Raw genomic sequence first — 21,170 nt, 5'->3', positions numbered from 1 at the left:
TCTATCGCTTGCGTCTCTGCGTGCCCATCTCTCACCTCTCTTTCTCTCTCTTCCCTAGCTTCCACACACACTCTCTCTCTCCCTATCCCTATCTCTTCTCTCTCCTAGCGACTTGCACCAACCACTACGGCTATTTTAGTCTACTTTTGCTGCTCTCACTCTCTTTCTCTCTCCTCCGGCGGGAGAACGATGAGCTTGGTGCATGGAAGGGTGAAATTATTGCGGAATACAGCACAGTAGACTTGAATTAGCTGTAACTTCTGCCAGAGTTTGGTGATGATGCACTCATCATCTTAAAGAGCAAAAGATTTTGAAAAGTATAAATACGCTAGTTAGACAACGGTTAACTCTTAAAAATAAATGCTAAGTAGATTTTCTTTACATTACAATAGCGATATTCCCTCATCTAATAATAATGCAGTGATGATATGTGTAGAACGGACACCACCGGTTTTTTAGGGTCGTAGTGTGCATGTTGTGTTAATGCATTGTCATTATTCATCAAAGCTTGTTAATGCTAAATTAACAGATGGCTCGATTGTGCGAGCATGGTGTGATTATACGAGAACGGCTCCATGTGGGGGCATGTCAAATGCAATGCAGCCAGGTGACTTAGATGCAGTGCAGATGCATTGTGAAATGACCTTGTAGTTCTTTGTATCGAAGCCCATATGTTATGTATGGATCATTGTTGGATGGAAAGAGTCGGACTAAATTAATGAATTTTGAACTTTCATGTTAACCATCAGACATAGAAATTATTGGCCAAACTTAAATCTCAATGTAGTTTTTAGATTGAAATTCAGAGGTCATTGGTTTTCAGTTTTGGGACAAATCTTATTTTATGTCTCAAGCATTTTTGTGATGGCAAAGTAGATATTTTCTCTTAATCAAACATGGAACGCTTTTTACTCCTTTTAGATTTAGAATTTTTCAGACATTTTCTTGGTAAAGAGGACAATGTTCTTCTTAGTCAAACAGAGTTGAAGGAGCCTTTACTAGCTTGGTGTTTGAAATTATCGAAAAAGAAAATGTTAACTTAAATTTGTTATGCAAATTCTACATGCGATGATTCATATCAATGCAATACTTCTGTTTCAACTAACAATACATTGGTACTTGGTAGCATAAATGAATACAATGATTTCTTTGATAATTCTAGAAACCATCCTTTTGTTTCTCCAACTTGAATTCTCAGACGTGTATTATAGCTAAATAAAAAACATGTAATCAGTTCTAGCAAAGATCCAAGGCTTTAAAACTCTCCAAGCAAGAAATTACATTATAAATTCTGACCCTAGATCTTGAAAATACAAACACACCAGAAGTGTTTGAGCCTCCCATTTGGCGCCAAAGAGGCCAGGACCCGAGAGATCCGAAGGGTGTTTCTTGGGTTTTGGTCCATGGGCAAGGTCCACATGGGTGCTGGACCGCGTCGCTTTCACATTTTCTCTCTCCTGTTATTTTTCTCCCTGCTTTCGATCTTTTCTGACAGCACGACAATTTCTGGCCCTTTTTTTATTCGACGATATAAATCCATTCCCGTCTTTGCCGGGGTCCAGTTTTTCCTTTCCCACATGCCCTGCTAGGCGCACACGCTTCACTTTACACCGGGAAATTTCGAATGGGCTCCTTGGATTTTATATTGCGTTTTCTTTAATCTTTTGTTCACTAGCGAGCACATGATGTCGGTTTTCAATTCCAAGCACAAAGGCGCGGCAATTTATATGCTCGTGCCAATATTTTCTAAATGAACTCGATTTTCCGCAAAGATTTGTATAATCAAAGGGATTACAAGTTGTCTTGTGCTAGGTTGGATCAATGTAAATACTAATATTCATGCCGGTCTAGCAAACCTGGTGATGAAATTCAATGTGTTGTTTGAGGCAAAGCTTTCCGTTAGCTAAAGTTGTTCAAGGTACTACCGAGGTACAGTTATTGATAAATTAGGCTGCCCCTAGTATAGCATATCTAAAGGTCTGTTTGGATCCGGGTGACTAAACTTTAGGTTAGGTGATTCAGAAATAAGGCCGGTGTATGAATCATGTTGGACAGGGCAAGAGTCATACACGCAGTTTCGGCAATGTAAAGCTATGGTTAAGAAAGATAGATGAGATGATGGTTAAGATTTGAGAAAAAGATGAAAAGCGAGGGAAGAGATGTCGAGCATGACATTCGGGTGGGCCCATCATGCTTTGTTTTGTTAGGGAACATGTGCACTTCAATATAAAGTGCCTCCATTTGCATTATGTGCACGAGCGTTAACTTAAGCCGATGGGAGAAGTTGTAACTAGCCATGAGAATCACCTCCGCAAGCCGTAAAAACGTTTGTTTCCAAACTAAGTGTCATGTACCTAATCCATAGAGAAAAATTGACGCAATAATATAACTATTGGCAGAAGGGTAGGATTGGTAGTTGCGATAAGTTTAAGTAGGAGCGCTAGTTTAGAGTCATGCATTCCTCTTCAGCTACCCTTGTCATCTTTGGTTCTAGCAGGTGAGCTACATAACTCCTTCCCCCATCTCGTGACATGAAAGGCTTTGGTTGGTGTGCAAAAAATGGCCAGTGGGCGGCACCTCTCAGCCCAATTATTAGGGAATTCAGATAGCAGGAGCTTGGAATTGACTTGATAGTGTGGTTTCCAAGTAGTTTCAGTGGGCCAAAGAAGGGTGCAGCACACTAGTAACTCCGCGTATTTAGATTTTGGAACAAACCTTCTCCTCTCATTCTCCCAACAATAAACAGAAAACATGACCGTTGATTTTGCAGTCTATGCAATGAAGTTTAGGCAACCCAAGGGGTGCCGTAGTTTCTTTAAAAAGAAATCACCATAGATAAAAAATAATAATCAGATATTCCCGCAAGCCGTTCATCTCAACACCTTGCCAAATGAAACAGGCACACAAGCATCTGACCCCAGCAATTATCACCGTGGAAATAATGCAGTGACGGGCTGCAGCTTGGTTGCAACGACTGGCCTATTCTATTCCTTCCCCTCCTCTTCGGTCACTCGCTGAGAAACTGCAGCGCAAGCCAGGCCATGCCTTTGCCGTTCCGTTTTGCACGCGCGGTGAATTGTCAATCGGAGATCAGGTGTGGTAAAAAAACTCTGCGACGCCTGATGATGTCAAAAGTTTCTGCACGCGCGTGAAAGATGAAACTCCCCTGCGGCCCGGCGGGGGCTAATCATTGGCTCCCGGCCACCACTGCCTGTGCAGATCACTAGATTCATCTTGCCACGTGGCGCACCGGCACCGCTAGGTTTCATACGGGATCTACTCCCATCCCTGCAAACAGCGCCGTGCCGCCTGGTGGTGGGGAGGTCCCTGTCCATGCCGTGTCAGCGGTGGGGCCCACGCGCCACCTGTCGGGATGGCCATTGGGTGGTGGCGTGCCGGTGTTTTGCTGGTGCTGTCGCAGCAGGCCACGGCCACGGGCGCACAATTCTTTTGTCCCGGCTGGTTGTTGGACCTGCACGCAGCGGGGCTTCAGATCCAAATCATGAGCGTGGATCTTGGGGCCTGTTTGCGCGCGGAGAGGGTCCATTTGGTGCTAGCACTTCTAAGTTCAGCATCCAAGCCGATGAATTCAAAAGTTTTCGCATCACAGGTTTCCTGAAAAATAAATTAAACGAATCCTGCAAACAGTTATTTCAAAGCCTTACTTTCAAAGAAAACCGTATTGTTTGAACTTGAATGCCATGCTGAAACTTTTTCGCAGCTAGGAAAGTTTTGAGCTCTTATAGTGATCACACATACGAAATACAGGGGACCGGTAGTGAAAAAAAAAACTGTGTAACGAGATTTGACGTGAAAGGTTCTTCGTATCGTATAATGGATTTTTGAACTTCTAGTGCGTGTGCTCATAGCGTTGCTCGGGGGCCTTCTAGATGATGAAAGGTCAAAGACGGCATCCATTTACTTATGGATGGAAAGTTTTCTTTGGAGAGATATCAAAACTACTTTCCAATGTTTCCATTAAAGAGATGCCCGGGGCACTTGCATTGCTTAAAATTTTCTAGGTCACAGTTTAAGTTTATGATCACAAATTTGATGGAAAAATGGGCTTTCATTGTAGATTTAACTTATCAACTTACTATGTATTAGGACTAGCTGGGATGGAGTAGAAGCATTTTTTAGAGAGAAAGTAAGATCGTGTACTAGTAATTTGGAGAGTATGCCGAGTTTAATTGGATACATCACTTCTTCAGGGAAGAATTGTGAAGATAAAATTACAAAATTACAAGTCCGAAACGCTCCATCTGTACCATGAGCAACCAAGCATATCCTTTTGCATCGGCCGGGAACTGCACGAGCACTACAATAATGCACTCGAGGTCGATCCGGGTTTGACTAGGCTGCTAGGCTGTTTCCGCCGCCTTTTCCGCCTTTCTTTCCGAATCCGGAAGGCAGGTAGGAGTAGAGAGAAAAGCCGAAGAGACCCGTCAGGGTCCTTTTCGGGAAAGGGTGGCGACGGCCGGACGGGACGCCGGCGCTCCGGCCGGACCCGGACGGAACAATCACGACGCCGGAGCCCGGAGCTGGGTGGCTACTGGCTGGGGCGTGCTGAAACTTGACGAGAAAAGGACGGCGCCCACCGGCCACTTTAATCGCCGGCTGAGCATGAATGGATGGAGAGAGAGAGAGAGAGAGAGAGAGGGGCTGTCACTGTGTCGTTTTTTCCGGGGCACGGAGAAGCTTTGGAAGGATGGGTCGAAAACCACGGCGTACCTAGCGTGCGTGCATCATGCTCGTCGGCTGATGGCAGCGTACCTACCATACCAGACTCGTGCATGCATGCATGGATCGTGGATGGAGGGATAGGGTGCCGTAGGCCGGGCCCCACGCGGAGAAGGAAAATGCTGTGGCTGCTCGCCCGCTCCAGATCTAGCGCGGCGAGGTTTGGGCGAGGCGATTCTTGCGTGAGGAATCGGAGGGCGACGTGGCGCGGTGGACGCCGAGCCGGCCGTTGGCGGAGGGGGTTCCGATGAGGCCGCTCACGAGAATCCTGGGAATCTGATCACAATGTTTTGAGGGTTTGCTTTGTTTGGGCTGGGAGCTAGGAAAAGATGGAGCAACGACGACACGCGCCGCACCGGCAGGTCCCTTCCGCCTCACGCGAGCGGCGGCCATTATTTATGCGGAGTGTACTTGGTTTGTTTGGAGCGATCGTCGCTTCACTGCGGGGAGGTGCTTGTGCTTGTGCTTGGCGCCACGCAACGATAATTGAGCGCCTTGATGGGCCCGTCCCGTCCGTGGAATTAATTAATTTAATGTAACTCAACTCACCGTGGATAGCACAATACAAGCAATGGCTATGCACCGGCGCGTATGCCGCGAGATGAGAGCGCGGGCTCCCCTGCGCGTCTCTCCGTACGAGTGGCGCCGGCCTTGGCACCAGCAGGGGTAGCCGCTGCGTCGTCGGAAATGGCTCGACAAGTCGCTCGTACAGGTGATGTGCTTTCTCTGCCTGCCGTCTGCGCCAGTGCCAGTGCCAGTGCCGGTGCCGAATAGTTTCTTTGCCGGCCAGGCTCGTCGCTGTCGCCTGCTGTTTCATGTTTGGACTCTGACGCGAATCACGGCGCTAGTGCTGGCCGCCGCAGCAGCAGTCAGCAGAGCAACCGCCGCGTTTCGACAGGCGGTCGGCCTTGAGGATAGTACCGGCGGCCTTCGTCGCTCTCGCTGGTGATTGGGCGGCGGCTTGCGCCTGTCGCCCTCACCCCTACCTACGCGCATGAGTACATACATCTGTGAGGTCCATCCACAATTCCACGCACCGTCCTAATGGCAGACTTGCAGACAAGGGCACTGCTGCCAATCTATCCGCCATGCTTCTCTCTTGGCCCATTAGATCGCCCGAGCAGGCGCGACTGTACATCCACAGCTCCCGCAGCCACCGCCGTCACAGGACGACGAGCAAAGCGAACGATTCGGGTATCAATCACTCGCAGAGAGTCATCCAGGCCTCGTGCCTTCAGGCGATGGTCCAGCTCCAGCCTGCCCACTGCCGCTACCCACGATACTGCCCTCCTGCTGCTACAAATCACCTGCCGGGTGCCGGCTGATGCGACGCCTGCGAGAGGCAGGTAGTATTGCATCGTCGTCAGGACACCCGCAGGTGCTCCTCAGCGCACACGAGCCGACCCATGCGGCACCGCACACATGCCCCCACCGCCACCAGCCCTTGACTGGGCTGGCAAGCGGCATCCCGACCCTGCCCACAATCAGAATCAGACCAATAACACCCTCTTCTTTCCTGAACGGGTAGAACAGGCTGCTCCAAGCGCGTTGAACTTGTACGCGCAATGATCAGGGATACTACTACCACCGCCCAGGTTCCAAAACTCAAGGGTACTCTGGCCCGCCTGGGGATGGCTCGCTAACCATTGCTACACTGCAGTTTGAGAGTCGACAAGCTATGCTAACAGTCGATCTGCGCGACGCCGCCCCGCCGGTTCATGCTCTCAGGGTTCCAACACGTCGGCAAGCTCCTATGCTACGCTACTCATGTCCGGCTGCGGTTAGATCTGGAACAGAAACTTGAGGTCGGCCTCTGTGAGCTTCGACATGGCATCCGGCGAGTCGCCCACGGTGCTGCAGCAGAGAGAGGAGAAAGGACAGCACCGGCATCAGCGGGCAGGCTGCGAAAACATTAGTATGCGATGCTGGACGGGAAAGAGGGATTTAGTTGTTACCCTTCGAACACCAGCTGCTTCTTCTCTTGCAGCTGCAGTATGCGCTCTTCGACGGTGTCTTTGATCACAAACCTCGTGCTCCTGCCGTACCACAACCACAAGGCAGTTAGAAAACACAGATGGATATGGCCCAGAGAAAACATGACCAATGATTCAATTAATCAGCATTGAAAGATAATGCTACTGAACTTGATTGGCTTGAACTGTCCGATTCGGTGGATGCGATCCTGGGCTTGGCTCTCGACCGCTGGATTCCACCAAGGGTCCATCACGAAAACCTATAATCCAGCATGGTATAAATCGACTATCAGGAAAAAAAAAAGCACACCAAATTCTGTTTCGAACCATGCTGACAAAAATTAATGGGAGAAAACGAATTGACTAAGCTCACATGAGATGCAACAGTGAGATTCAGAGCTACTCCTCCAGCTTTCAGGCTCATCAGGAAGATCCTGCAGTCTGGGTCATTGGTGAAGTTGTCTATGGCTCTTCCCTTCTCGGTAATGTTCATGGCCCCATTCAGCTGGACACACTTGATGCCGGACTGCCAAATCATCTTAAATTATTTTCAACTGTCGATGGAAAAGACCGCAAGGGTTTAGACTGATGCAAATTATCAACACATACCTTCTCCAGGGAGAATTGAATCAGATCCAAGAATGATGTGAACTGGCTGAACACAATCCCTTTGGCAGAGCCATCGTGCTCAATCATGTTTCGTATCTCCTCTCTCTGCATAATTGGGCGAAAAGGTCAGTGATAGAAATTTTATGGGAGTGGAAACAGTAGTAAGTAACTAAGATACCATGCTCGTGATTGGTGTAATACTCATAGATTGATACACTACAGTGCTCTGCTGGTGAGCCATGAGGTAAGAAACAGCCACAGTAGCCCGTGTGGTTTATTGGTAGTAGATCTAAGGGAGACTGAACCTCTTAAGTTCCATTACATTAGGCCAAAATGTGCTGTGTAGACTTCCAGGTCCGTAGTGAGTTCGAGCATGTATGCTCCCATGAGCTCTAAACTCCAAAGAGACATAAATATACAACCGCCACAATTGTCGGACTAATCACTCGATTAATTTACTGTCACAACTGTGTGGAATCATGTGTACTTGCGAGTCCCCATGTGGCTACTCGATCCAAATTTAGTGAAATTTTAGGTCTGCAAGTTCTTACAAAACATATAGACAAATGGCTCCAGCTTTCACTATGCCTAACCATATTTTGGTTTCTTCAGTGAGTCGTGTATAAAAACATGGCATCATAATACAGCTAAGTAGAAAGAACAAAAAAAATACAATAGCAAGTTGTCTGACTTACCAAGGCATCAATTTTTGTACTTGTCTTAAAATCCTCAAGGCTTGCTAGTCTGCTCAGTATTCCAGAGCGTTTGCGACCCTTGACACTAGGAGTTACTTTTCCAACTGAACCTTTTGTTGTTAAGTCGACAGTAAGAGGTACTGAACAGGATGGACATGAAACATTCCCCAAAGTTGCAGAGTAGTCCATCAAACAAGTCTTGCAGAATGCATGATCACAAGAGGTAACCTTTACAAAAAAAAATCAACGTGTGAAAGACCGAAAGTCAGCTTCTGATCAGTGCAAAACAAGAATGAATAGCATATACGCTTTGCTAACTATTCTCATTTTTTTAGGGGCAATCTACTAACCACGACATCTTCAGCCACATTATGACATATACCACATTGGCTTTCCATGGACTCATTTCCTTCATTTTTAAATCCTTCACGAGGTCCTGCTGTCTTAGAATATGCTACAAGGTAAGGATGATCAACAGCCTACAATTTTGCCAGGACAAGCAACATGTTACTTTCCAAAATCAAAATAGTTAAAGGTGCAATTCTACATGAATGAGGTACTGGACATGGGATTCTGAGTCTAAGGAGATTTTTCTGTCCATAAAGAAATGTTAACAACTCACCTGTCTCAACCTCGTGAGAAGATCGAAGATATGAGCATAGTTGTTCATCAGTGTTCCAGCAACTACATATCTGCAGAAAAGAAGTGCAAAGGTAAAAAAAAACTCTAATTTTTGCATGGAAAAGCAAGTGGAGGAAAAGATCATTTGAATTAACAACTTAACAAATGCCATCCAGTGAACACACACAAAAAAAAGCATGCTCCATTTCAAATTGAATGGAACCATGAATTTAGAAAAAAGGGTTCATTGCTCACAGCAAATTGAATATCCCTGTTTTGAAGGACCATCTCCATTATAACCATAGAAATCTGCTTGCTAGTCTGTAACTTTGTATGCACAAGTAGGAAGCAACAACTTACGAATCAAACTGTGTGACGCTTTGAGTATACAAAGCTTCATAGAATTCCATTTCGTTTTTATCAAAAGAGTCCCGCCTCAATGTCACCTATCATGTAAAAATTTAAATGCTTATAAAGGGAATGCAAATGAGGAAAATAAAAGGGTATTACAATGAAGATGTGAGCAACTGTGCACTCACAATCTTTGGTGGGAGAGCAAGATCTGCAGCCCGGCCTTTTTTGGTGCGCCTTAACACTATGCCTTTCAGAACTTTCTCCTTCAGAAGCATCATGGCTCTTTTGCCTTCATCACTTGCTGAACCCCACTGTATTGGCCTCGCTATGTACTATTAAATATTGGCTTTCTGTCAGCACACTGACATGACAAACAAATAACGCACAAAACTAAGGTGACATTACCGGACCATGTAGCTCACCTTATTCCACCAGCAGAAGTGCCTAACAGATGAGTGACCACAGTCGCACTGTTTCTTCATACTGCAGGAGAATGTAGGTACGATGATCAGGTCTTCAATCCAAAGGAACAAACAAAGAAATGAGGGGGACAGTGAAAGTTCATAGCCTATGCAATATAACTGCAGAAAATAACATTTATTTTCTACTTTCTTCCTAAATTATGTGATTGTGTAACTTGTATATTATTGTCAAATCACGTTTTTAAGCTGAAAAGTATCCTTATCATTTCAAAGGTAACAACTAAATGGGGGTTAGCTTCACTGGAAGAGATTAATGAAAAAGTAGTAAGGCTTTGCACATCTTACCTGGTATCTAGTATCTCACAGTTACAGTCCTTGCAGAAATAGTTCGAATAGGGGAAGATTTGCAAGAAGCGAATCTGAGAAAGCAGTGCGTAAGAACAAATAATCTAGAAGGTATTATATTTTGTTTGTTCAGATATTAGTTACGGACAAGTGAGTAAAGTTCTCCAACGCGGTTCTGCAAAGGTGTCCCACTCAGAGCCCACTTGTATTCTGACTCTAATGCAAAAATAGCCCTTGCAGTATTACACCGTCTATCTTTTATGAAGTGAGCCTGAACACACAAAAAGGAAAGAAAGAGCAATTCATTAAGAAAAGGATTACGATCATTAGGTGTTCAATTATTAACAAATACGGAATATTGATATACACATCTAAGGAAATACGCCAGCATATTATGCGCTGCTGGAGTTATCACAAAAGTGTGTTTCCCAACACAAACATTTGTACATTTGTTCAAAAACATTGAGTAAATGGAACTCCACTTGGAATATATCCACTTCCACTTGATAGAATCTATTATGTCTGTTAACTACTACTTAACCCCAAACATTGAGTAGATGAACTAATTAGCTTGTCCTACACGTCATTTATATTTAAAAACAGAGGTAGTATACCATACAAGGCATAATGCTCAAAAAAGGAATACAAATGGTTAGACCTGACACCAGGCTATGGATAACGTCCCTTGGATGGTTAGATCTGACACCAGGCTATTGGTCCACAAATCAGTATTGAGAAATGTTGACATAAAAAGGATATTCAATAACACCATAAAGCAACGACACAACAAGAAAACATGGGAAACAAATGCAGAGCTACAAAATCTATGAGTTTTGCATAACTAACTTCTCAATTTTCTTTATCTGCATCATCTAAATGGTGCAGTAAACATTAACAAACAAACACATACAAGCAGAAATTACCGTATGCCTGCAATATGATGTAGTTGGTACACTACAATGTTATGAGCCAAAAAAAAACCTTTCGCATAACTTTTTTTTGAATCTAACCATTAATCAAATATCAAAACTGAAATGTTTGGATTATTGGATACGTCAACTCCAAAGAAACAGTGCAGGGCATCCAAACATACAAGAAAACCATTGGTTATTATAGCAGGCAAAGGACACTTGTCATCACAATAACAGTCCAAAGCATGATTAACAGTAAGTTAGGAAAAAAAAGGGCCAAAAATTGCCAGTTAGGAAGCATGATTGAATTGATTTAGGTACTATGATCACACAAATGTTACCAACCTTTTGAACATTGGCAACAAACTTGGAATAACTGCTCTGTGAACCTCCTAACTCCTAAGCACTAGATACTCTAACCATACAAACAGTAAGTTGGAGATAACTTGTGAATACTATGAAGGTGGCATTTTCTACCCTGATCTATAGTATCAAATTTACATGGAGGCTACCATTTGAATCTTCCTCAGATCAAATAGTAGAAAGTCACCTCCATTTTCTACAGATCAATAGGTAACTTGTACTGAACCAACTAATCAATTAGCCTTATTCCAGAAAACAAATCGAAGAAACAGTTCACTAGTTTGCAATTGTCGCAGTATCCACATTGCTAAATTGATCCCTTCATGAGATTTTCTAAATGCAACTATAAATTATATCACACAAAAACATTAAAATGAAGCATGACAGGTACATAAATCACCTCATCCAAGATGATCCGCTCCCACCGTACAGAGTGCAGAGGCGACTGACCCCTTGACTGGCTGACTGGTTCATCAGCCAATTCATCAAAATCCTTATTCTCCTCATCACCGTCCTTCTTATGACCACTTCCCTTTCCCTTTCCCCTGCTGCCGCCCCACTTCTTGCTCTGCTGCTTCGCCTGCTTCTCTGTGCGCACGGCATCAGGTCCGCAGAAATACTTCAAGTGCACCTTCAGCTTGTTGGGGTAAAACAATTTGTCACAGTATTGGCACCGGATCTTGGGTGGCATGATGTGCTTCCGGTAGTCCGCCTCGATGGTGGAGTAGGTGGTGACGACGAAGTCGTAGTTGTTGAAGTCGAACTTCTTCGTGCCCCGCTTGGCGCCGTGGTAGATTAGCACGCGCGCGCTGCCACTGGCGGTGTGCCGCTCGATCTCCTCTGTCCACTGGATGACGGCCACAACCGGGCAGACGACCAGCGTGCACCCGACCTGTCGCATCGGGCGCCCCGCTGAGGATGAGGAGGAGGATGCCGCGGAGTGGTGGTGGCCCGGGGGCCGGAGGCGGCGCGCGGTGAGGACGAGCGAGATGGCCTGGATGGTCTTCCCCATCCCCATCTCGTCGGCGAGGATGCCGCCCCGCGAGACGGAGGCCTCCTGCGCCAGCGCCCAGGCGAGCCACTCCTTCTGGAAGCGCAGCAGCGGGAGCACCACCTCCGGGGCCGGGTCCGCGGTGGGCACGGGCGCCCCCGCCCCCGCAGCCGCGGCCCCGGCGTCGTCGGGGGGCCCGCCGTGGCCGGGGGGCTTCTCCCGCTCGTCGAGCCACCTGTCGTTGGCCGCCTCCCACACCTGCCACGGCAGGGGCGGCAGGTCCTCGTCCCTCGCCTTCTTCCCCCTCCTCCTCTGCCCACCCCGGTTCCGCGCCCGATTCGGCACCGGCATCAGCATCGGCGGCGGTGGCGGCGCCGCCATCGCGGGCGCGGGCGCGGGCGCGGGAGGGGCGTCCTCATCGGACGCGAACCCCTCGTCGTCGTCCCCCACCTCCTCCTCGGAGTCGGCGACGAAATCGGAGTCGGAGGTGGTGTTCGAGGAGAGCTCGTCCTCGTCCTCCTCATCGCGGCGGCGGCGCCGGCCGCGGCTGGATCCTGCGAGGGAAACGGAGGAGATGGGGGGTTAGGGTTCCGGGGGATGAGATCAGTTTAGGGTAGCGAGCGGGGTTTAGGGCCCGGCGGCGACTCACCGGAGGAGGGGTTCCCGGCTCGGCGCGGCATGGTGGCGGGAAGGCGGCGGCGCGGGAGGAAAGGAGCCTGGGTGGTTAGGACTCGTGGGGAATGGAGGGGTGGCTTTGCTTAGGAGAAGCCGTGGGGGATTTGGGGTGGGGTGCGCTGATGGTTTTGTCAGATTAGGTTTTGGGGGGAGGCGAATTGGCGGGAACTTGCAGGGGAAGGAGGCGCCCCGGTCAGCGGGGAAGTGTGCTCCGGAAGGAGCTGCCGGTGTGTCAGGCGAGTGCTCGCCTCATGTGGATGGAAACGTGTCGCCATCGGTCAGCGAAGTGCTCGTGTTCACGGGCTTACAAGAGTGGCTGCTACGCACGGTACAGTCCTCTCTTCTCGTTTGATTCAGTTATAAACAGACACACAGTGAGTGTGTTTAGTTTGATGGCAAAGCTAAATGTGATATGATCGTCTATGTTTTGCAGGTTGGAATGGTCCAAGTTAAGCGTTTGGTCTGGGACTCCTCCTTTCCCTCGAGCTACTTTGGTCTTCGGAGCCCTTCTCAACAGCCGAGCACACCAGAACCCAACGCCCGAACAGCATTCGTCCAACAATTTACAGATGAATTTTGCTGAAAAACAGATGAATTTTGCATTTAAGATTGAAATTTAGACCCGAATTTACTGGAAAGGAAGAAAACACGACAATCTCTTCACCAATCTCACAGCAAATCTAATGTTGATCTACTTGTTTTGCGACGCTGCCATCACAGCATCAGTGCCAGGCTGCCAGAGGATCAGGCAGGATGCACGGTTGACGGCGGCGGCGGCGGCGTCCGCTGCCACTGTCGCCGCCGCGGCGCCCGCCGGCGGTGGCTCCGGTTTCGCACCGCGTGGGCGGGAAACAAAACTGTCTGCTGCAAGCCTGCAACTGCCGATAATGAATGTGGTGGGTGACCGACGGCACGATCCCATTCCCAAACATTTACGACCAGCTGCCGATCATGCACCACTCCCTGCCCCCGGCGGCCGGTGATGCCGCTGCGCATGTGCCTGCATTCACAAGCCTGACCAGCTGACGTTCAGCTTCTATCTCCTGCGGCAGTCCAATCAGGCTGTTCCCCGGTTCAAACAGATGCAGAGAAGAACCGAAGAAGAAAGCGTCGGCACCAGAAGTTCAGAAAATCATCGTGCACATTAGAAGCTCCATCGAACAAGATAGACATGGGGAAAAAAATCAGTAGTAGTAGTATTCACTTGACTCTTTTTGCATGCATGGATTATCACAAGCACTTGACACTGACAATATCGAGCTCATTTGTTGAGCACGAACTAGCTACACAGGCTGTAATTTAAACACGGAGATGAGCGGAATCAACGGTAATTTAACCACGTCGTAATCTGCATGCGCAGGTTTCGGTTTGGAAGGAAAAGGATCCGCATCCGGGGCCATCACGCAGGCCGCATGCGGGCATGCAGCCATGCACAGCCTTCTTCCCATCAGTCGACGGCTCATCAACGCCCGCCACCGCCAGCACCCGCACCGGCGCCGCCGCCTGCCCCCGCGCCCATCCCGACGCCCACGCCCACGCCGATGCCGATGCCGAGGCCGCCGCCGCCGCCCATACCAACGCCGCGTCCAAGGCCGCCGCCGTGACCGAGGCCTCCTCCGGCACCGCCACCAAGGCCGCCCCCGGCGCCTCCGCCGCCACCGAGGCCGCCTCCGCCTCCTCCACCCATCCCGCCGCCTCCGCCGAGACCTCCGCCATGACCGATTCCTCCGCCCGCTCCGCCGCCGAACCCGCCGCCAGAGCCTCCGCCCAACCCACCGCCTCCACCACCGCCCATGCCGCCGCCGCCGCCTCCACCAAGGCCGCCGCCGCCTCCAACACCACCTCCTGCTCCGCCACCGAATCCTCCTCCGGCGCCACCGCCCATCCCACCTCCACCACCACCGCCCATGCCGCCGCCGCCGCCACCACCAAGCCCGCCTCCTCCGCCCGCTCCACCTCCCATGCCACCACCGGCGCCAAAACCTCCACCTTTCCCGCCTCCAAGTCCACCACCTCCACCGCCACCCATACCGCCGCCTCCACCGCCGGCTCCACCTCCTACGCCGCCGCCAGCTCCAAAGCCACCACCTGAGCCTCCTCCGAGCCCACCACCTCCACCGCCACCCATGCCGCCGCCTCCTCCGCCAGCAAGCCCGCCGCCACCACCAGCTCCACCGCCCATGCCACCACCGGCACCAAAGCCACCGCCTTTGCCGCCACCTCCCCCGAGTCCACCACCGCCTCCTCCTCCAAAGCCGCCGCCGCCTCCACCACCAAGCCCGCCTCCTGCACCACTCCCCCCACCGACACCACCACCAAAGCCTCCTCCTGCACCACCTCCACCTCCACCTCCAAGGCCACCACCGCCTCCGCCACCTAGGCCGCCACCTCCTCCACCGCCCATCCCGCCGCCGCCACCAAGGCCGCCCCCAGCTCCACCTCCACCTCCAAACCCTCCACCGCCTCCAAATCCACCGCCACCACCTCGGCAGCGGCCGAAGCGGCAGTCACGGCCGAACGGCCCGCGTCCGAAGCGCGGACCGTGCCCGTACCCTTTCGGGCCATGGCCGTATCCCCCGGGCCCGTACCGCGGGTCGTAGTCATCATCGAAATGATGAGCAGAAACGGAGCATGTCAAGCAGAGGAAGGCGACGAGGAGGAGAGCGCAGACAGGCTTCCTGAGGTGGACGGCCATCGCCATCCTGGGAATGGCGGCAATGGCTAGCTAGCAGGCTAGCCGGTGATCGGTAGCTGTGTTCTTGAGGTGGATTGCTTTCTTCTTGCCTGGTTCGAGGTGGGGAGCTCGCATGCTTATATAGGGAGGGAGTGAGCGGCTGAGCGCTGGAGAGTGAGGCGGTGCAGTGCTGCGTCGACATTGTTGACGATCGTCAACTTGCCTGTGTGAGTTGCCGCGTTTTGGACAGGTGAGAGGTAATAGGGAGAGCATTAAGTGTTTGCATGCATGGCGCCCTACTGTTCTTTGTTTTTAATAATCGTTTGATTTGACGGGAAACGCTGTTCCCTGACGAAGTTCTTCTTCATCTACTGTGGAAGCAAGCAGTCTTCCTATATTTAGGGTGTTTGATTCAAGTGACTGTCACATCGAATATTTTAATACTAATTAAAAAATTAAATATAATGTCTAGTGTTAATTTGCGAGAGTCGGATCTATTAAGTCTGGGCTAATCATTAGATTTAGTAGAATCATCTCACGCAAATTAGCCTTGGGATTCATTAGATTTAGTAGAATCATCTCACGCAAATTAGTCTTGGGATTGTGCAATTAGTTTTATCATTAATCTATATTTAATATATCCAATTAGCAACTAAATATTTAAATTTAATGTGATAATATGACAGGGCTAAAGTTTAGCCGTGCGAGATAAAAGGTCTTAGGTGGAGAGTACAGTGGTGAAAGATGTTGAGATCGACTACCTGTAGCGAGTCACGAGAGATCAACCTTCGAGAGCTGGGCTGCAATGCAGGAACGTTTCAGTAGATGGCGCACTAGGGCAAAACCAACGGTTACCATCTACCGCTGGGCCATTGATCGAATCGATGTGTTCAGAATTTGGGTAGTTCTAGTACTTGGTACCGACGGTGTGCACCATACATCATCCCAGCAGATGCAGATCAGAGCTCTTTGCTTGCTGGTTCCTCCAGCTGCGCGGCAGTGTTGTACTCGCGTTCTGCATCGTGTTCCACGACGGAAAGCCAGCACCCTGTGGCCTGAGTTCCGATCCTGTGCTGCTGTGCGCACAGGCAAATCTTCATGGGCCATGGGCGATCCGCTGCTGGGAAACCGGGAATGCATCAAGCTTGCTAGCACAGCTACTGTACGGCTGGAGGTGGGAATCGGCTTCAAGTTGTAAGCTCGGCGTGTTCTACCGGCGCAAGCATGTCGAGCGATGGCTCCGGTTTCCGGCGGGCGGCGGCAAAGACGACCGGGACATATTTGCAAGGACTAGGATGTAATTTTTATTTTGCTCAAAGGTGTCTTCGTAAGGATGGATAGGATGTATGTGTAATCCTTTATATGAATCAGCTTGATTAAAGGGCCTGGGCTTTGCCCTCCTCCCCACACTAGAAAAAAGATGGACGTGTGTCGTACAGAATGAGATTTGGCTATTTCGCAAAAAAGTTCTCTGATTTTTTATAAATTACAAATAAGCCCAACTCATCCGGACTATACGCACTCACGCCCTGTATTTTCCATATAGACCCTCAAACCAATATTTATTTTGACGCAAAGATAGAGAAATTCGATAGTGCCATTATATTTACAAACACCCCAGCGAGACCTTTTACATTACCCCCTCCTCGCCTCGAACCCTAATCCCTCTCCGGCTTGCCGCCACCCTGTTCCTCTCTCTCTCTCTTGCTCCCCTCCACCACCCTCTCTCTCCTTCTTTGCTCTTTATGTCCCGCCGCCTCCCCTCCCCTTCTCCCTCTCCGCTTGCCTCTGTCGCCCCTCTCGACCGCCGCCCGCTCCCGCGGATCCAGATCCGGTGCGGGGCATGGCTCGGACGGAGGGGGGCGCGGGCACACAATGGCCTCTCACTCCCTCTCCTGCTCCCCGTCGCCACTCTCTCCCTTTCTGCTCTGCCTCCCTAGCGCCTCCCCTCCTCTTCTCCCTCTCCTTCTACCTCCATCGCGTAGAGGGAGCAGGAGACGGGCGGGACTCTGTGGCGTGGGCGAACGCGGGCTGAAGGTGGCTAGCCAGCTGACGCGGAGGTTGCTAGGAGCAACCACGCGCGTGGAGGTGGCCGGGAGCTTGTGGAGCCCGTGGAGTTTGGGGGGGGAGGTGGCGCCGCCGCGGAGGCGGCCTAGAGTGCGCAAAGGCGGGCGAGAAGCAACCGGCGCGGAAGGTCAGGGACAGAGGCGGGGCAAGAGATAGCCGGCACGGAAGGCTTGGGATGGGAGGCGGCTGGCATGGCTCGGAGGAAGGGATACGCAGCCGGTTTGGGCACACGGCGGCCTCTCCCTCTCCCTGTCTACTCTCTACCTCTCTGCCGCCGCCGTCTCCCCTCCCCTTTTCCCTCTCCGCCTGCCTTAATCGCCCTCCCCGCCGCCGCTCCTCCTGCTCTCTGCTACCGCCGGAGGGCCGAAGGGTGCCAAGTGTTCCAGTAAATAAAATGCAACCCTGTTTTTCTTTTTTTAAAAAAAAGCTACTGTACGGCCGGGACGCGCGCGTACGCCATAATGTGTTCGCGCGGCTACCACCGGTAGCATTGATGCTGATGCGACCAATCTCGATCCAGAGTTGACTGAGTCGGCACCCACGCGTCGTCCACGACGGCAAAGTGAACAGTCGCTGAAGCCAAACAAATTGCAATCGCCATGAATCACCATGCGGCTGGTCGATCGATAGACCGGTCCGTGATGCTGTGGGCGCAGTTGGCTCACCATGCAGCCCTGCCCTGGGTTGGCGGCGCGCGCAATGGCACGGGACGGGACATGCCGGGAGCCAGCGGATGCGAGCAGTTACTGCCGCATTGAAGGCTCCCAACCACTCCGGCCCTGCTGCGCCTTGGACGCCATTGATGCCGGTGGTGCGTGAGAGTGGGCATCTCCGGAAACGCCTCGATCTCTTATCTGCCAACCAAGCCGCAGAACTGGTCGATCGTCAACGGCGGTTGACTTTTTCCATGCAGGCTTGCCCAGCTGCCGAGAGGCATGGGCAGAGACGCAGAGTTCAAGCAAGCAGACTCTCGTGTACTTTACCTTTTGGTATGAATAAAATTTGTTTTTTCTTTTGCTAGGTCTAAGTTGACTTTGGCCAGCATTGAGCTCGTGCATGCAGAAAAAAAGGAGAAATTTCAATTAAGAACCAGGAACGAAATAAGAAAAAAAATCAAGAAAGTTGGTAAAGTATTTGGTAATTGCATAGACACGAGATTTAAAACTAAATAATGAGCTAGAGGCACATTCTATCTCCACACTTTCAGTTTTGCGTAGGCCTATATCTCCGTTCTTTTTTCTTCAAGACCATCTCAAAAATCTACAATCTTTGGTCGATTTTGTTGGCTTGCATATGGTTCATGGCTGCTGCCGCATGCATGCAGCATTTCCTGCGTGCAGGCGTGGCAGCGGGCCGCCGTCCACACCACACCGCTTGGGGCTTTGGGCTACGTCGGGCCGTACCCACGTTGTGCGCACGCACGTCCGCTCGCGGGCCAATTAGTAGTGCTGTCGGGCTGTGCTGGGCTCTAATTGTGCCGCGTGGGGGCGTTCGTTTCGTGCCAAAGGTTGGACCAGACACCGTCTATCATTCCGGGCCATCATGGGCACGATTAGCATTAGCTGGCCTCGTGTCGGCCCATTTAACATGGTATTCAGCCTGCTCGACCAGATCTCATTTCCACATCTGATCCGTGATCACCGCCCTTGCCTGCTAAGTGCTAGTTGCTTTGCATCCTTGCCAGTGCCAGTAGTCAGCAACCAACGATCTCTCTCTAAGCCTGGCAGGCTGTACCTTCCCATATCGTCGATGACTGAATTCTTGGATCAGAAGACGACTTTCTGAACTTTTGGACAGGGCAGACAGTTACTATATTTATTTGGAAACGACACATGCATCAAACTGTCACAGGATCACACATTGTAAAGTGATGTACCATCGAGCCAACAAAAGCACGTCAACTCTCACATCTAGCGTGGGATGCAGCTTCCCTCGCGTTGGAGACTCGGTGGAGCTTGATGGAGGCCAAGGAGGGCTTCATTATGACCTCTAACATTTTAGTAACAGGTCTGTTCAGCTTGCAGATTAGCTAGCGCTGTTCTAGAAAATACTGACGATTACTTCTAAGTGGCACTCCTTCGAATTTAGTTTGAACCCCTCGCGAACATTCAAGCGAGATGGAATGTAGAAAGTCATCAGAAATGTACAAGAAGAGCAGAGCGGCGGTAAGCCGGAATGCCAGGAACGGCAACGACAAATAGTTTGCAGGCTCTGGTTTGGTGAGTAAATCAGAGACATGCTCTTTTTCTTCACTATAAATTATTTAGAGTACATAGTACAATGCAGTTTAAGATGTAACTCCAGGCATCCCTAAATCAGTTATACGGTGTGGAGATATATATACTTACCAGTTCACGCTGAATACATCGCTAGATACAAACGAATCTAAATTTACACACACGCTAAACAAAAGTAGACCCACATGGTTACATATCACGAGAAATATAACATCATGTATAAAGAGCTTATCCCTCAGAGACCACGACCTTCTCTGAAACCGCCGCCACCTTCAACGCTAACCTCAGCACCGAAGCCACCTCCATGTCCACCACCAAAACCTCCTCCGCTACCAAGGCCTCCACCAACTCCGCTTCCCACACCAGCCCCTGCACCGAAACCACCTCCATGTCCGCCGCCAAGTCCTCCTCCACCAGCACCACCTCCCCCACCAGCCCCTGCGCCAAAGCCACCTCCATGTCCACCGCCAAGACCTCCACCACCACCAAAACCTCCTCCGCCACCAAGACCTCCACCAGCACCGCCTCCCGCACCAGACCCTATGCCGAAACCTCCACCATGTCTTGTACCACCGCCAAAGCCTCCTCCTCCACCCAGACCCCCACCCACACCACTTCCTACACCCGCACCAAGGCCTCCGCCAACACCACCTCCGAACCCACCACCACCACCAAGCCCTCCGCCAAAACTATTGCCCGCTCCTGCTCCACTACCGAAACCACCACCAAGTCCCCCACCACCTCCGCCTCCAAGCCCACCTCCGGCACCACCGCCGATACCTACACCACCACCGTGACCAAACCCACCACCATGGCCTCCCCCTAGTCCGCCACCACCTCCTCCTCCAAGACCTCCTCCTCCACTAGCACCGATGCCATGGCCAACACCCGTTCCAAACCCACCACCATAGCCGGCACCGCCGCCAAGCCCTCCACCACCGCCACCACCAAAACCACCTCCTCCTCCAAAGCCCTTGCCACCTTTCATGTACCTGCCAAACCAGCATTTCTGATCGAACCATCCATGGCCAAACCGTCGACCACCAAAGTTGGCCAGAGCAACGGTGCTCAGCTCAGAAACGATGCCGAGGAGGAGGAGAAGCAAGAGCGCATTGCGGCGTCTACCACTAGGCACGGTTAAGCGCAGGCGCAACATGCTGCCTAGCTAGCTAGTATAGCTAGTGACTAGCTGGAACTCTCTGATGTCGAAGTGATGCCTCCTCGATTGACGAGGCAGCCTTATATAGCTGGGCGCAGATGGAAGGGACGATTGGAGGCCTGTGCCTGGGGTAGGAGGGGAGGTTTCAGGTTGCGCGGCGACATGCATGGGTATGGAGTGAGCCCATTGATGGTGGCCTGCGTTCGGTGAGTGGTTGGGATGGCGGGAAAGGGATTCGTGATGAATGGTGTTCAGAAGGAAGGAGTGATCGACGTGGAAAAGTCAAACGTAAATGCATGGACGGGTATAGCTTTTGTTTATTTATTGCTTGCTA

General features: G+C 50.6%; 2 protein-coding genes across 2 annotated transcripts; both read right to left on the bottom strand.

The window, feature by feature from the left end:
- Positions 1 to 6,230: 6,230 nt before the first annotated feature.
- Positions 6,231 to 12,841, bottom strand: LOC112883587 (DNA repair protein RAD16). Its single transcript, XM_025948910.1, has 15 exons — positions 12,674 to 12,841; positions 11,434 to 12,578; positions 9,908 to 10,030; positions 9,760 to 9,833; positions 9,415 to 9,475; positions 9,178 to 9,324; positions 8,999 to 9,084; positions 8,640 to 8,709; positions 8,368 to 8,496; positions 8,018 to 8,245; positions 7,323 to 7,427; positions 7,087 to 7,239; positions 6,885 to 6,973; positions 6,696 to 6,776; positions 6,231 to 6,594 (listed from the first exon to the last, which is right to left on the bottom strand). The coding sequence occupies exons 1-15, from the start codon at positions 12,702 to 12,704 to the stop codon at positions 6,522 to 6,524; spliced, it is 2,595 nt and encodes an 864-aa protein (XP_025804695.1). The 5' UTR covers positions 12,705 to 12,841; the 3' UTR covers positions 6,231 to 6,521.
- Positions 12,842 to 14,368: 1,527 nt separating this feature from the next.
- Positions 14,369 to 20,833, bottom strand: LOC112881228 (glycine-rich cell wall structural protein-like; the record flags this gene model as incomplete). Its single annotated transcript, XM_025945907.1, has 3 exons — positions 20,278 to 20,833; positions 14,920 to 15,153; positions 14,369 to 14,655 (listed from the first exon to the last, which is right to left on the bottom strand). Coding segments are annotated over exons 1-3 (1,077 nt in total), but the record flags the coding sequence as incomplete, so codon positions are not given.
- Between the last annotated feature and the right edge of the window lie 337 nt (positions 20,834 to 21,170).

Source organism: Panicum hallii, chromosome 2 (genome assembly GCF_002211085.1).
Source record: "Panicum hallii strain FIL2 chromosome 2, PHallii_v3.1, whole genome shotgun sequence".
NCBI lineage: Eukaryota > Viridiplantae > Streptophyta > Magnoliopsida > Poales > Poaceae > Panicum > Panicum hallii.
The sequence above is the reverse complement of the archived record's forward strand: the minus strand, read 5'-3'. Positions and strand labels throughout refer to the sequence as shown.

Bases quoted from the DNA above. Each gene is read 5' to 3' on its own strand.
- LOC112883587 (XM_025948910.1), bottom strand. From the start codon at position 12,704: ATGCCGCGCCGAGCCGGGAACCCCTCCTCCG. The intron at 10,031-11,433 runs GTGATTTATGTA...TTGTGTGTTCAG, and splicing joins AGCGGATCATCTTGGATGAG to GCTCACTTCATAAAAGATAG. The intron at 9,325-9,414 runs GTGAGCTACATG...AATATTTAATAG, and splicing joins ACTTCTGCTGGTGGAATAAG to TACATAGCGAGGCCAATACA.